Raw genomic sequence first — 16,332 nt, forward strand, 5'->3', positions numbered from 1 at the left:
CTTGAGTTGGAACCTGGGGCTTCATAAGGGCAAGGCAATAGGGTTTCTCGGACACTGCCTTTGGATTTGGCCCAGTCATTTCCACCCCTCAGCAGTGTCACGGCCCTCACCCTTCTTGTCATCTTCTGTCCTTTGTTCCCCGTGTCCTAGCTACAGTTCTGGCTTGATTTTAGAAGAAGAAATGCCAAGCGCATTTGCTCACATCAATTTTAATTCTTTTCTTTATCCTGTTTCCTCACACAATTCAATGATGCACCTGTTAACTCTATTTGCAGTCCGCTGGCTTTGAGACTGTCGATAACTTATTTGTCTTCGGGTTTTGCCTTTTTCTCATCTGTAAAATTGGAATACTTCTTGTTCTGCCTGCCTTCGGACCTATTATAGTAGCTTGCCTGAGCTACCACATAGATAACCCAGTTAACTCTCTGAGGAGAAATACTGGTTGTTCACACAGAGGTTGGACAAAGCCAGACTCAAGGGTGATGTGAAAATCTTTCCTGGGTCAATGGAAATGCAGTCAGGACCTCTGTTTTTCATCCTATTTCCACATCAACAACTTAGAACAACCCTTTACCTAAGTCAGCAATACCCTATGGGAGACACAGAAGTTTACCTAAGCTGAGGCAGAGAGAAGGAACTGCCCCCCACAACACCCAAGACTCGGATGATTGGAATCTGTCCAGACCTTTCAGAATACCAATTATTTTCTCCATTTGCCTGCTTTTCTGCCCCCTCCCATTTTCTTATAAAGAGAACACTTTGCTCTCATCCTTCAATAAATGTCACCTCCTATTCTTTCTGGTTGGCGTTCTCTTTAGATTTCCTATCTCACCAACCCACAGGTCCATCTCTCACCACTGTGGACTCACTTGATGGGACCCACTACCCACTCATCCCTTTAGGTAATATCTTTACTCCCAAGAGTCTATAGTCTGGGACCAGGGTAGGACTTCCAGACACTAAAGTCAAGTGAGAATTTGACCTCTGGAAAAGGTGGGTTTACTGAGGCGATAAGGGCAGGACCAGAAGCCTTCACTGGATGAAAAAGGGAAGAATCTAGGAGAAGGTGCTGAATTTAGTACCTTCTGTTTAAGATACTAAGCTTCCCTGTGGTAGAGCTGGACTTTCTCTTTCCATTTGCCCTTTAAGCAAGCAGTGGTCAGAGTATCCATCACAGATTATCTGTTCCTAGGAATCAATTGACATGGCCTCACTTGTCTCTGCTGATCAGTCTGATCGGGCCTTTATGGTAAGGAAAGAAGGAATGGTGGCCATGAGTGTGACTGTAGAGATGAGATGAAAGGACGAACAGCGTTCACCAGTCCATAGGCACTGACCCTGGGATGGGGCAGCCCATGGGCAGGGACAGTCCTTGCCTTTAGCTATAGCTGGCTATGCAGGAGGCTGAGGTTACACGTGAGCATTGTCATCAGATGGCTCTTTCAGCAAAGCTTCGCCTGACTCATTTGGCAGTATGAGCAATCCGCACACTGCTGTGTGATAATGAGGCATCCTTAACAGCTCACAGGAGTGAATACAGAGTGTTATTTCCACCTGGCTGGGGCAGGCCTGCTAGGTGCTCAGTAAGGCAAAAGAGAATCAGGCAGGGCAGGTATCTTCTCTGTTGCCCCTTTTGGGATCTCTGTCTCTGGGACTATGGAACTATCCAGGTTCTGCTGGCTTCTCCTTCCCAGATGGGAGGGCCAGCATTGTTTTCCCTGTGTGTTTGAGCCTTCCTGTCTAGTCAGCTCCTCTTGGCAGGGACTGACAATGTCTGGTTTTCCTTGTCAGAACAAAGAGACCAGAGCCCTCAAGAGAAAGATCTTGACTCAAACTGTGCTCTGTTGGAGACAGAGATTCCTTTTTCGTGTTTCGTGACTCTGGGTAGGAATGGATAGAATGTAAGAGACAGAAAGGATGGAAGGATAGCCTCCTTATGACTGACTCAGATCCCCAGGCCCACAGAAACACTGTTGCATTTGTTCCTCTGGGACAAGAAGAGATAGATGGAGTGGCAGTGGACGTGAGGTACCTGATTCCAGGCAGGCACATCCTCCATCTCCCTGATGTCTTACCCTTCCTTTGTGAGAGAAAAATGTCCTTGAGTCAGAGTCTGGGGCAGAAGCCAGGCAAAACAAAATAGTTTTTGTTTGTTTTGTTTTATTGTTGTTATTGTTGTTGTTTTCTCTTGCTTAGAGCCTGTTAGCAGGCTGGAGCTGGCGTACTGCCTTAAGGGTGGGTGGGCATAAGGAGTTTCAGGCAGATTCAGGAAGGAGTGACCAATGTGATAGGTGAAGTGCTTTCCAGGAGATAGAGTCAGTTCTATGAAGAGGAAGTGAAGGAAGGAAACCATTCTGGAAACAAGTCCAGGCCAGAGCCACGCATGGAGAGAGAATACATAACCATAGCTCTGGTGACATCTGGCCACAAAAGGGAAGGAGCCAGCAAAGAAGCTGAGTTGGGCAAGATGCTAAGTAGTCAGCAGAGACATGGAGCAGTCCTTCGCTCTCCCTTCTGCTGCAAACAGTATTTTTCCAGCCACCTCCTTCCTTACCAAGTCATTCATGGCTTCATCAGATAGGTCATAGAGGTATAGAACAGATACATTGGGGCTGACTCTAGAGTCAGAAGGACAGAGGTAACTGCAAGGAAAGGCCTGCTCCAGGGGCTCAGACTAAGGGAGGGAGGTAAGGCCCTTCCTCTGCTTCAAGGTTGCAGGCAAAACTAAGCCCAAGAGCCAGCTTGGGATGGAGCAGAGCACCAAACCCATATTTTCTCATGTGGCTTATTCCACAGTTCAGCAGACCCTGGGTTAAGGTGGGGTGGACTAAGAGGCAGCTGGTCTGCAGAAACCCTGCTCTCTCCAGCAGCCTACCTACCTCACTGCTTTCTTGTCTCTAAAAAGCTAATGCTGTTAGCCACAACTGTCTAAGTTCGAGTCCTTTTTACCACTTACTGTGCTGCTTTTAGCAAGTTGCTCTATTCTCCAGACTAGAGACAGCACCCGCCTCTTAAAGATGCTACAGACTCACAGGAAGGGCAGCACATGCCCAGCTCAGATGAAGTGAGCCAACGGCCACAGGGGATGATGTGCTTGCCCTATGCTTAGGAACCCAGCTGTCATAGCACACTTGTGGAGAAGACAGTCGCTACCAGTGGCCCTCTCCTGGGTAGAAGTCTCAATCGGTAATCTTCCTGCCCTTGAAGTGCCCCTACCCTCTTCTCCCTGCCCCAGCCTAAGGTACACCGGACCCTACTGTATCACATGTTATAATGCTGTTTTTCTTCTGCTTCCTCACAGATCTGCGTAGAATGACAGCTGGCTTCATGGGCATGGCAGTGGCCATCATCCTTTTCGGCTGGATCATCGGTGTCCTGGGCTGCTGCTGGGACCGAGGCCTTATGCAGTATGTGGCAGGGCTTCTCTTCCTTATGGGAGGTAAGGCTGCTGATGGGGCTGGGGAGCCTGGGGAGGTCCTGTTAGTTGGAACAGTGGGCGAGTGATAAGAGCATACAGCAGAAGGGCGTGGCCAATATGGTTCTTTTTGCTCCCTTATCTGTTGGCTCATCAACAGGCTCTGCCCCTGTCACCTATTGGCCACTATACCAGCCATTAGGGAATGAAAAAAAGAAAGGAGATACAGTCCTAGGTGTCTAGAGTCTTGGGGACCTCAATGCCTAGATGGAAGGGAGATACTGTGGCTAGGAAACTTACATGGGGGCAGATGGAGACCTCAGACTTAGAAGCATGAAACCAAGATGTGCTGGACATTTCGCACTCCATTTTCACACACATGTCTGTGTTTTAGTGTTAGACCAAGGAAGGAGGTGTTTCTTCTCCTAAGGGCTATGCTCATCCTTGACTCACAGTTTAGAACAAAACAGTGGTAGGTCTAGACTAGATCCTTCTATTTATGTTTCCTTTCTTATTACTGTATGGCCATTGAGTCAGTTCATTGACCTTCAGCAGACTGTACATAGAAAGAACTGGGGATAGGTTCTAGTCCGAGCAAAGTAGAAGCTTCCTCGCTGTCTGCTTGGGAATCTTCCTTCTCTATGGAGTCTCCTGGTCTGTGGCTCAGCCTAGGGCTCAAGTGTTGGACTGCCTGAAATGGGTGGATGGGTGACTTGTGTGGGGCCTGGAAGGAAAGAGCGAGTGTGAATTAGAAATGATTGTGGGAGGAAGAGAAAAAGAATCCCACATTCGGGAGCAGAGCTCTGGCTTTGGGTACCGTGCAGGTGCTTGATGCTGGTCTCTTTTGTGCCTCTTTCTGAGCTGAGGAGAGAAAGATGAGGTCGGCTGTGGGACTCTTTATCTGCAGGGGAAGCTGGGGAATGGAGAAGCATGTCCTTCATTGGGCACAGAGAGATTTCTGGGACACAAAAAAGTCTGGTTTAGGGGAAGAAGAAGAGAGAGGCTTTGTAGGAAGGACCTGAAGTTTTGCTCTGTTCCTTTCAGCACAGCTACTCTATGTCAAACACAAATGCAGGCCTCCCGTGGAGCTGGTACTTTTAGGGGACTAACCTGTCCAGAGTCAGGATGTCCTCATGTCAGAGTTGCCACCCCTAGGGCCTACACCTATGGTTAAGACACTGGCTTAGAGAGTGAGATTGAAGTGGTGGCTCTCTGTTAGATTCTACATAGACAAACCGCCAATGCCCAACACACACTTACATCCTATGGGCTTCTCTGCTCTCTGGTAAGGCAACGACTTAAATTAGCTGATGATTCTCACACTATATTTTTACCAGTATTTTCCCTAGTAAATTTGTTTCCCCTCCACCTTTCATGAGGACCTCCAAACTATAAGAAAAGGTTAAAAAAAAAACCCAGCTGTATCTTGTGTGAGTCTATATCCTATCTCTTTGGAGACACAGAACAGCCTCTGGCTTTCCTGAGGCCAGAGATAGGTCTTCCAGGTCTGTCAGAGAAGCTGAGAAAACCAGCCCTAGACTGAACAGGAATCCAGAGCCAAAATAAGGGCTAAAGACTTTTCTTCACACCGTTTTCTCTGTTTCTCTAGAAAGATAGTCTATCTTGGGCATTCCTGACCATTTCTGAATTAAAGAGAGGGCACCTCACGAACTGTGCAGTAACTGCCAACAAACTGTTAAATGGGTGTTCAAACCAGAGGAAACTATTAGTTAAGCAGGGCAGCATTGTTTGGCCAGGAGGCTGGGGGTGGTAGATGCTATCTAGTTTTCTTTTTGGCAGCACCTCCAGAAAAGATCTAGCCCAGACGGGCAGAACCTCATATGGGTACAAGTAGCCATCGTAATGAATCACCAGGGATATGTGGAGGCTTGGGAACCGGATAACACAGGGACAGACCAGGTAGCACAGGAGCATATGACGACACTGCTCACTTCTGACCCCCACCCTGAAAGCGCCTTAGGCACACAGGTTTACAAGAGGAGTTGGACTCCCTAGCCTATGCTTATAATATCAAGGGCCTTCCCACATCCTCCCATAATTTCTGGAGGTCTTTGCTTCTTTCTACCCCAAGTCATGGCTAAGGCTCTGTCATCTTTTGTCTAGACTTGCAATGGAAGTCCCTTGCTGGCCACTCTGATTTCACTATGGCTATTCCATGACCAGTTTTGAACGGAGAAGTTAGCATGAATCTTTTTTTAAAAAAAACTTTTATTACAGTGTGTGTGTGTGTGTGTGTGTGTGTGTGTGTGTGTGTACACACGAGGGCACATGCTATATGACACAGGTGTAGAGGCCTGAGGATACTCCTTGAGATCTGGTTCTCTCCATTGCCATGCGGATCCCAAGGGTCAGACTCAGGTTGTGACACTTGGTGGCAAGTGCCTTTGCCCAGTGACTCATCTTGCCATCCCAGCATAAATTGTTTAATCTATGAAACAGATGTGTCACCACCTCCTGTCAATAATAATCTAATGATTTTCAGTTGAACTTAAAGCTCAAACTTCTTACTTTCTTTAAAAGTCTTTTACATTCTGGCTGACCTTGCCTCTCTCAGCAATTTCTGTTTTTTCTGTACTCTCATGCAGGTCCATACATACTGGCTGCCTTTCTGTCTTAACATATGTAACAGTTGGTTCAGGCCCTGGAGCTGCCTGATATCCTTGACCTTAGCAACAGCTCATAGATGTCTGTTTCCTTAGGTTTCAGTCCTTACTCCAAGGTTCCTCTTCAGAGTCTCCTCAACCAGCAATTCAGTGAATGCACCAGGCATACTTTACAGTTTAATAAATTTCAATTTCTTTAGTGTGTCTTTTATTGCTTAGACATATGTTGTTTGTTGGTTTGCCACTGTTTTTTTTGTGTTTTTTTTTTAGCAACTTTAAACAATAAACATGTATTATCTCATAGGTTTCTTGAAGAAGAATTCCAGGTGCAGCTTAACAGAGTTCAGTTGAGGATCTCACTAAACTGTCCTCATATTTGTGACTGGGTTCTCTGAGACTTAAGATCTTTGTCAGGGTCACAGTATTGATGGAATTCCCTCCTTGCAGGTATAGACCCATGGAAGCTTGCTTGTTCAAAGCCACCAAGAGAGGCTCTCTGACCTCTATCCCTTTCTTTTTCCTTTTAATAAACACATTCAGATTTAAGGAAAATTGAGAGCTTATGAGATGGTTCAACAGGTAAATATGCTTGCTGCCAAGCCTGGTGTCCCGAGTTAAATCCCTAGGACTCATAGGGTGGAACCAGAAAGCTAATTCTCACAGATGATCCTCTGACATCCACATGTGTGCTGTGACATGGATATATGCACATACACAGCATAATTGCTTATTTTTAAAAATTGAGCAAGTATTATAAAGAATTAAGGCCTCACACTCAGCCATATACCTAGTTTCTCCTTTTATTAATATGTTTGTGTTATTGTGGCCCATCTGTTATAATGAGCGATGTTAAATATTGGTGTGTTATTACTAACTAAAATTCATCTCTCAGTCATGTCTCCTTAGGCTTATCCAATGTCCTCTTCTGTTCCAGGATCCCATATCTGACCCCTAGATGCATTTAAAGCTACTGTTTCCCTAGGCTTCTCTAGGCTGTGGCACTCTAAGTCTTTGTTTAAGATGACCGGGGCAGTTTTAGAGTATTGACCAGGCATATGCCCTTCTATTAGGACTTATATGAGTTTTTTTTCTATTATTAGACTGAATTATGGTTTAGGGGAGAGGGATCCCAGAGGTTAAGTGCCATTTGTATCTCATCATCTCAACATGACTCAGAGTCATGCCAGCGTTGCTCTGGTCACTTGGAATAGGTAGTGATTTTTAGGTAGTCTCTCCACAGTGAATTCTTTCCCTCCACATTTCTGTCCACTATTCCTCTGAAGGCAGTCTCTGTGTGTCCACCTAGGAAGAATGGAGAGCAGCAGCGGAGTGCTGGGACGGAAGCACCCCTGTGGAGTAGAGCAGCTGCAAAAACAATTTAGACTTATCCTAGATGGGTATTTGTTTCCCGGTCTCTACATTTAATTCACTTCGTCACTCATCTACGTTGGTGTGGACTCAAGGGCATTGATTTTTGTCATTTGGATTATCTAGTCCAGTGCTGCTTTTCTTGGTCCCTCCAGTTCTGCCAGCCTTGGCACTTGAGAAGTCTTCTAATTGGTTCTCGGGCCCATTGACGTACCTGACTATGTGAGGTTTTGTTTTGTTGTTTTGTGCTTCGTTACTTCCTTGTTTGCCCACTTATTTTTGAACAGCACGAGGCACGCTAGATCGTCCTGTGTGTGTGCTGCTCCCATCCTACACTGTTTCTTCAGCGAGCGCTGTTTCTTTTTATTAGATAATGACTTTTGAAATCAAGATCTGGGAACTAGGTGTCTGGGATGGATTCTTAACACTGTATTTACCCATCATTTCTCTGCCTGCACTGATACCTAAGGTTCACGAGCATCAGACCAGAACCAGGTCTATCTTAGTGACAGAATGGTTCCACTAAGGCCTCTCCTGGGTCAAGAGCATGTGCTGTCTACAGTGTAATAGATTGCTGCTGAGTGACTATGTTGGAAAAGCAAATTCTATGGAAGGAACAGAAAGTATTTGGTTTTGTACAGCATCCTTCCAGAAAACACCCTGTCTTATCTAGACTCTCTAGTTGTAGCAGTATTCCCTCTCACCGGCTCCTCTTTTTTTATCTACTGAGGGGTACTAGAGTCTATCTTTTCCAGTTATGAAATAGCTTCAGTTCTTTTAGGAAGCAGAATATAAGTAATTCTTGAATTCATGGAGTTTCTTGACCTTAACCTGGACTCTTGGAACCTTAGAAATGGAAAGGACTTTAGACACCAGCCAGCCAGACCCCCTATGGTTTAGATAAGAGCCATTGTCTCATTTCATGGAGCATCCAGCTGGTAGTTGGCATAAATGAATCTTAAGCCTGGCCCATGACACTAGCCTATATTCTTGCAGCCCAGACTGCTGCCTCTGGCCGCATTCCCATGCCGAGAATCACAGTGTCTCACTGAACACCAATTCTGAGCTTTTCAGCAGCTGTCCATCTTTTTACTTCATATGTTCTGCGCGCACATGCGCGAACATGCGCGAACATGCACGCATGCATGCCATGAGCATGCGCTTTCTGTTTCCTCTCCCTCCTTCCCCAAGCATACAGGAGGAATAAGGAGGATATGGTGGCCAGAACTGAGAGTAATGGGAAAAAGAAAACCATTAAAGGTTCTTTTCATACCATCTGTGATCAGCATGACCTTTTCTACCTTGCTATCCCATTAGAGAGAAATAAAGAGAATGCCCTAAGGTAGTTCAAGCTATCAGTTTTGAATGACTACTGTAATGTGTAAACTAGTGGTACCGTGTGTGTTTGGCATAGGTAGCCACCTGTGCTTCAAGTCCCCAGACACTTGGCATGGTGCTCCTCTTCTGGCAGATGAAAGTCTTGCTTAAGGGTGGAAATTTTGAAAGCTTGAGTTTGGCATAATGGTCAAAGGCATTAGGCATGTGTTTTGAGCACTGTTTCATTTAGGGCCTCAAATGATTTTAAGGAGTCCCAGGAGCATTCAAGTTTTCCCATCAGCCTTCTCTCCCAGCCTTCCCCATTGCCAGTCCCTAGCTCTGGCCTGCTTGGAAACAGGAGTTTCTATAAGGTCAAGAGATACTAAGTCTTCAACTTTATGCCTCCAGGTCATGACTTCAAAACTCATTGATCAGAGAAGGGAGATGCAAAGCAGAGGACCAGGTAAATTAGATATTCCAGGAAGAGAGAATAAATCCAATAAGCCAATGACTTGGCAATATGCAAAGCTTATAATAAATGATAGTGGTTACAATGAAATATTCGCCTTAAGCAAAGTCTTTTCTAATGGGCTAATCAAAAGTGACTCTAGCATAAAAACATTTACCCTGGTGGTCTGATTTTGTAGTTTTACGCGAGCCTTCACTAGGACATCACAACTCTTTCCTAGACTTTTTTGCCTTACCATCTTTCAAAATCTTCAGCAGATGTTTACAGTCTAGTTCACACCCAGAATGTTTCTTGCCCCTTGAAAGGTACATACCTGAATATTTATTAGCATATGATGATTACATTCAAAACATATGCTTGAAGGGTACATTTTGTTAGTTAATGTCACGTAGGGGAGGAGACGTTTTGTCAAGAAGATTGGGAGATAGCATCCAGGTTTACAGAGCCTGTGGCCGGAGTAGATTATTCTAGCAACCCAAAAAGTAGGTAGACTTCAGACCTTAAGGGGTTGTAACATTGCCACCAATCAGCCCTGTTGTAAATCTCAGCCTCAGAACAGAACAGTAAGCATCCCTGGCCATGCAGACTGTGGCCTGTGACAATCACATTAAGAGGTTCTATAATCCACTCACCAAATATTCAAGCCTGCTACCGTACCATGTCCTGGTTAAGATAGGTGGATGCTTTCTTATTAAATTCTGAGATCAAATGCTGAGACAGAACAGGGAAGGGGGTGGGAGGGAGGGAGCTGGTGAAGGTATCAAAAAAGTAGTTATGGAAACTAAACCCTTGCCTCTTAGATGTCCCCAAGCACTCTTGGTCATATGAGCCACCTGCCATATCCTGCCTCCTAACTGGGAGCCCAGAGTCCTTGATCAGGAAGCAGAGTCACCCAAATGAAAAGAGATAATTACAGGTTTTTCGTGAAGATATAGTCCAGGACCAAAAGAACATCCGACTAGCCATATGACATTGGAACTTTCCTTATCTGCCTTTCATGCCTTGCTTCAATTTTCCGATCTATTAAAAAGAGCTAATAATAGTTCTCAATTCAAGCATAGCTGTGAGAATTACAGAGTTAACTCATCTGAAGGACTTACAACAATACCAGGTATTCTCGTTGTAAAGAGCCTTGATATTATTATTATTTTAGTACTGAGATATTTCTTTTCTAAATTTGTTTTCATTTTATTATTATAATTTATGTGTATGGGTATTATCTGCCCTAGTGTATGTTTGTACCTACCATTATGCAGTACCTATAGAGGCCAGACAGGGTGTCAAATCCTCTGGAATTAAAGTTGCAAATAGTTGTGAGCCACTGTGGTGGTTGCCGGGAGCTGAACCCCAGGTCCTCTGGAAGAGCAACTGATGCTAACTGCTGAGCCATCTCCCCAGCCCTTGAGGTAGCTCTCTTTTTAAATTACGATCTTCGGTGACACTCCTCTCCTCCCCGAGTGGCTTTATGTCATTGCTACCAGTACCACCAGGAGGCCCTATGGTATGTGCTATGGAGACAGGAAAAATCAGGTAATCCTCACACAGATAATCCCTCTCATTTTAATCACTACACTAGTTGTTAATTTCTTCATTCAGTAAATACTGAGTCCCCACTATGTGCCAGATACTGCTTACTTGGGATACAGTAGAGAAACAGAGAAAGTCCACGAAGCTTACTCTAGTCGGAAAGACAGAAAAGCAGGTGCCATAATTATAGAAAGCATGTTAGATGATAGGAACTGTGGAGGAAAATAGGAACAAGGAAGAGCGAGTGGTGAGACATTGCAGATGGGAGAGGACATGCAAGGCCTGTTGGCAATGGTGGGGATGGGGCAGGATCCTGCATGAGGGATAACAGTAGGCTATAAGAAGATGTTGTGGAGGACCATTCCTTACAAAAAAGACCCCAGGATGCACAAAGCACTTGGAATGGTGATGAACCCATTTGGTCTAGAGAAATTGAGCACCAGGATGGTTGTGACAGGTACGGAGAGAGGTAGCAATGGAGGTGATACCAAGCAGGTAGACCAATCATGAAGGGACTTTAAGGTCATGGTCAAAGGATTGATTTACTGAAGGGACATCAGTCTCTATTCTGCTCTCTCATATCGTATATCCACTGCACAAACCACCCTGGGGTTCTTCACTGCGTGACATTATGAATTTATTCTTCCCCGGCTACCTTCTGGGGTATGTACTGTTGGAGACTCTGTAGCCTGCCATTCCTAGGTTTAGTGAGGGTAGGGAGTACTGCATCCTTGCTGGGGTGGTCAGATCAGGGTTAGGGTGCTAAAAAAATATGCTCTCAAAAGTCACTGCAGTGTGATATACCACAGACGCTCCCTCTGCCCTACTAGGAACCCATTGCAAAATTGAAACCCGTGACCCATTTATCGTACAAACATTGAATTAAAGAAATCACATCCACAAAGCCATCTGGTTTTCCAGCATTGTCCAGAGCATTCAAGCGTCCTGTAACTAGAATAGAAGAGCTTTTTTGTTTTAGAGCCTCTAGGATGGGGGTTCTCAACCTGTGGGTCTTGGCTCCTTTGGGAGGAGGGTCGCTTAAGACCCTCAGAAAACACAGATATTTACATTACAGTTCATAAAAGTAACAGAATTACAGTTATGAAGTAGCAATGAAAATAGCTTTACAGTTGCGGGTCACACCATGAGGAACTGTATTAAAGGGTCACAGCATTAAGTAGGCTGAGAACCACTGCTCTAGGAAATCTTAAAACATATGTGCCCTCTATCCTGCTTATAGCTCCCTCTCTCCATAACACAGGCCAAGTATGCTGTCAGGATGAGCACCAAAATATGTGAGTCCTTTCCTTATATCCCGAGATGACCCCCAAATGTTGAAAAGGCAGAGGAGAAAGCTGACTCAATTGTGTGGTAAGGGAGAGTACCTTCTCACACATTTTAGTTGGACCTCAGAAGAAGTGCACTCAAAATAACTAGAATCTTAGACTACACAATCTTTTCAGTGTGGTATTTGACTATCACCATGTAAGATGAATGACACCAACACTGAGTAAGATTAAGGAAATGTCAGGATTGAAGGAGACAGAAGGGGAGGATTTGGAGCTGAGGGATTCAGAGACTCTTGGGTTGTACCCATCTGTGGATGCTTTGAATGCAGCACTGGATGGGTCTTTGGGGAAGTTCCTTTACTGAATAATCAAATCATTTTCTTAGGCAGCAAAGTTCCAAGTGTGGGCTAGCAAAATCACATTCATAAAGATGGTGAGGCCTGATCTTGGTTCTCAGTATCCAGAATGAGGGTAGGATAGATGATTTTGGTTTTGTTCTCATACAGGATGGGTAATTTCTCCACACCTTGGTCCCTTCTCAGTTTGTTTTCCTGTACCAGCACAGAAATATCTGAGCTGTTGAATCAATATGGGCCAACCTGAGACCAAGATGCCCTAAGGCTCCATATCTCAGCACCAGGCAGACTCAAGGCATAGAAATAATACGACCACTGCATTGAATCCTGCTCCAATTCTACAAAATGAATTCCCTATAGACAGGAGTATGGAATGAAGGACAGGCAGGCAGTGGGAAGACCCTCTCCACTGCTGGGTGGTTGTTGAAAAAGAGCAGGTTGCTCTATCCCCTTCTCAGTGGAACAGAAAGCCCCAGAATACAGAGGAGGTGTCACAGGGACAAGTTACCATGGAAACTTAGGAATTGTCTAAAGCAACTTCAAAAGACTCCCTTCCTGTTGCTCTTCTGGCTGTTCCTACAGTGATGGACAAGTTCCAAGGAAAGGGAACCTGTCACCCAAGCTCTAGTCCTTAAAACAAATCATAAATCAAAGAAAAAGGATGGTTTCTGAAGTAAATGGAGACGTTTTAGGCTTAAGAGCTGCTCCAAAGAAACAATGATGTGGGAGGAACCAGTATAAAGAAAGAGGTGTGTCCTCTCCTGTCTCCAGGGAATAGAAGAGTTGAGAGGAGGAGCAGATATGACAGTGAAGAAATTAAAAGACTGTGAGAAGTGGTCCAACGGAGCCAGGCCGGGTCCACTGCTCTCTTGTGGCTCCTTGTCATCCCTACTACTACTTGGGTGGCTGAGATCCACTGTGTGTACCAAAGCCTGAAGGATGAGACTGAAGCTCGTGTACTGGGCATCAGAACAACCAGACCAGAGTCCATTAAGCAAGCCCTGTAATGGCTAAAGCACATCCCCACTGGGCAGGTGGAGTGCTCAGACAGAGTTTAATTGAGTGCCTCCTGTTCACCCATGCTACTGGAATTTAGAGAACTGCCTGAAACTAGGGAACGTGGGAACAAAACCTAAAGGCAGACATTGCATTGCATTGGATAGCAAGGTACAGCTAGGGCTTGGAGCTACACCTGCACCTCACCTGTGGGTAAAGTGGATGAATCCCGGCAAGCCCAATCTGTTTAGAGGTTCATACTATACCAGCACCTCGGAAGCCCAAGGGACAGTGACCTTGGAAATATTTTAGGGGCATGTCCCTGGAGGTCCAAATAGAGTCTGCTCTGGCGGACAAACATTTTTATCCAACAGAACTTGGATTGCTGGGATGGAGGAAACATTGCTTGCATTTCATTACCATGTCAAAAATAATTAGAAAATGAATGTTCACAAAGCTGATTTGCTTTGTCAACACTGGGGAGACCACGCCCGCATCTCAGACACTTTCCTAGTATTAGAGCAGGCTTATAACCTCAGAGCCTAATTTGGGCCTTGGAAAATGCATCCTCTACCTACAGGCACTATCAAAAGGTCAAGGGTATCCAAGATGAGGCTAGGCAAAGGCAAGCATCCCTAGTTCAGTGAACCCTTTGAACCCATCCAATGCTTTTTAGGTATCCAACAGACAACCAGCTACTAAGTACTACTAAATTCTGCATGCTGTAGAAGATGAAACTCTTCCTAGCCTTGCAGTTGCTTCCAGTCTTTGAGAACGGACACCTAGATTTAGTGTGACAAACTAGATGTTTCCATTTTCATTGCCAATATGTTTAAGTACAAAATTTAGAGAAAAATGAGGATGTTGATGAGGAGGAGGATGAAGAAGATGAGGGTGGTGATGGTGGTGGTGGTAATTTTACTTTCCTCGAAAAGTGATGATCTCCTGGAAAGGGTGGAGAGACGATATATATGACCTGGTATCTTAGTCAGTGTTATATTTGCTGTGATGAAACATCATGACCCAGACAATTTGGGGAGGGAGCAGTTATTTGGCTTGCACTTCCATATCACTATTTGTTACTGAAGGAAATCAGGAAAGAAACTCAAAAAAGGCAGGGTCCTGGAATCAGGAGCTAATTGCAGAGACCATGGAGATGTGGCTTTACTGGCTTGCTTTCCATAGCTTGCTCAGCCTCCTTTCTTCTAGACCTCAAGACCATCAGCCCAGGAGTGGTCCCACCTGTAATGGGCTAGGCTCACCCCATCAATCACTAGTTAAGAAAATGCTCTACCCTCTTGCCTGTAGTCTGATCTTATGAAGGCATTTTCGTAATTGAGGCTCCTTCCTCTCCCTGGGCTAGCCAGCACACCTGGGCAACCTTTTAGGTTTGTTGAGCTTTAAAGGAGAGGAAAGGTCTCATTTGAACTTCAACATTATTCGGGAGGCACAGAGGGAGAAAAAAAAAAAGGAAGAGAAGCAACGGTCTGCACTGGGTCGAAGGAAGACAGGGTTCAGAGTTCAGGCTTTGTTCCCTCCCTTCTTCCTAGCAGCCTTTAAGGCCAGCCTTCCCACCCTCACTTTATACACTGACCAAGAGAGCCTTCAAAGCAGCTTAGAACTTGTACAGTCAAGTAAGCGGTGGAGCCCTAGAATGTCTTCGTACTCCTCCGTCTTCTTGCTTCTGTGTTCATAGCTGTTACAGGAGAAGAGGAAAGGTTCTGGGGGAGAGCACCTGGGATGACGAAACGGCCCTGAAGGCTTTACCAGCAGGCCAGACAATATAGCATCCCTAAAATCCCCCCACCAGAGGAGAGGGGTCCTTCTCCACTCTTACCAGCCAGAAGCGAGGTGTTGGTTTCTGGTGGGCCATTCTAAGGAGAGTCCCTTCTACCACCAGAACACCACTAATAACATCAATTCTCAATGTACTAGAGGTGTCCTGGGGTGAGACTCTGACTTAAGATTCTGTAACCTGAGTCGATCTTATTCTTCACATAGCTGCCTCCTCACCTTGTAAAATTTTATGTGCCTTGTAGGGTTGTTGTGAGAATTAAGTGCTTTGATGTGTGAAGTGCTTAGACCCTGCCTGGCATGTAGTGAGCCCTTCAGATGCTGGTGTGGAAGTTTTCACTTGGTCACCAGCTCAAATCTCTGCAGTTCTTGACTCTTGCTGATAGAGTCTGTGGGCTTTGCCCAGGGACACTGGCTTCCTGGAGTTATGGTTCAAACTTAAACTTACTCTACTCTGAAGCCTGAGCTTTTCATTAATACACACACACAAACACATAAAATACATATAACAGACAACACACATACAGAAACACTTAAGATACATACAATACACACACAACACACATACACAATACACACACAACACACATACACAATACACACACAACACATGCGTACACATACACACGCATGCACTCATGCATGCACACACACGCATACACACACACTAGTGCAGGTAAGTCTGGTGACTATGAAACAGTCTTCTGAGCACAGACTTCATGTATTTCATTTCTACCCTGCTAGAATCCCAGGCATGTCTTCAATTAGACTTGTTTTTTCTCTGTACACATTACACACATGCTCTTTGATTTTTAAACACATGACAACACTTGGCTTACCACAGGTACCCAGTGTATTCTACCTCCCATTCTGTCCCTTTCCCCAGGGAAAGCCACTCCTCCTTGACATCTGAAGACTCTGGCTGTTCCTCTGTCATTTCTCCTGGCTCCTTCTCACCTTCACCTTTCCATCAATTGTCAACATCTGCCAACGTTTTCCTCACAGTGTTCCTCGCGGCCCATTCATTTGCCTCCAGTCCTCAAACTCCATCTGGGCTGTTATTGAAACTGCAGTATTTTAGGAGTCATTTAGCTCTGGGTAGAAATCTCTACCCCCGCCCCAAGTTGGTTGCCAATATCTGAGCCTGCGTTTCTCCTTTGTAAAACTGAGGTAGCAC

At 45.1% G+C, this 16,332-nt stretch overlaps 1 protein-coding gene across 1 annotated transcript in view; it reads left to right on the forward strand.

Annotated features, from left to right (window-relative positions):
• Tmem178b (transmembrane protein 178B) overlaps positions 1-16,332 on the forward strand; it is a 366,359-nt gene that overhangs the window by 328,666 nt on the left and 21,361 nt on the right. The window contains exon 3 of the mRNA XM_028768428.1: positions 3,302-3,439. Within this exon, the coding sequence (XP_028624261.1) occupies positions 3,302-3,439 (138 nt within the window). The remainder of the gene's footprint in view (positions 1-3,301; positions 3,440-16,332) is intronic.

This window comes from Grammomys surdaster, unplaced genomic scaffold (assembly GCF_004785775.1).
Source record: "Grammomys surdaster isolate TR1022 unplaced genomic scaffold, NIH_TR_1.0 186, whole genome shotgun sequence".
Classification (NCBI taxonomy): Eukaryota; Metazoa; Chordata; class Mammalia; order Rodentia; family Muridae; genus Grammomys; species Grammomys surdaster.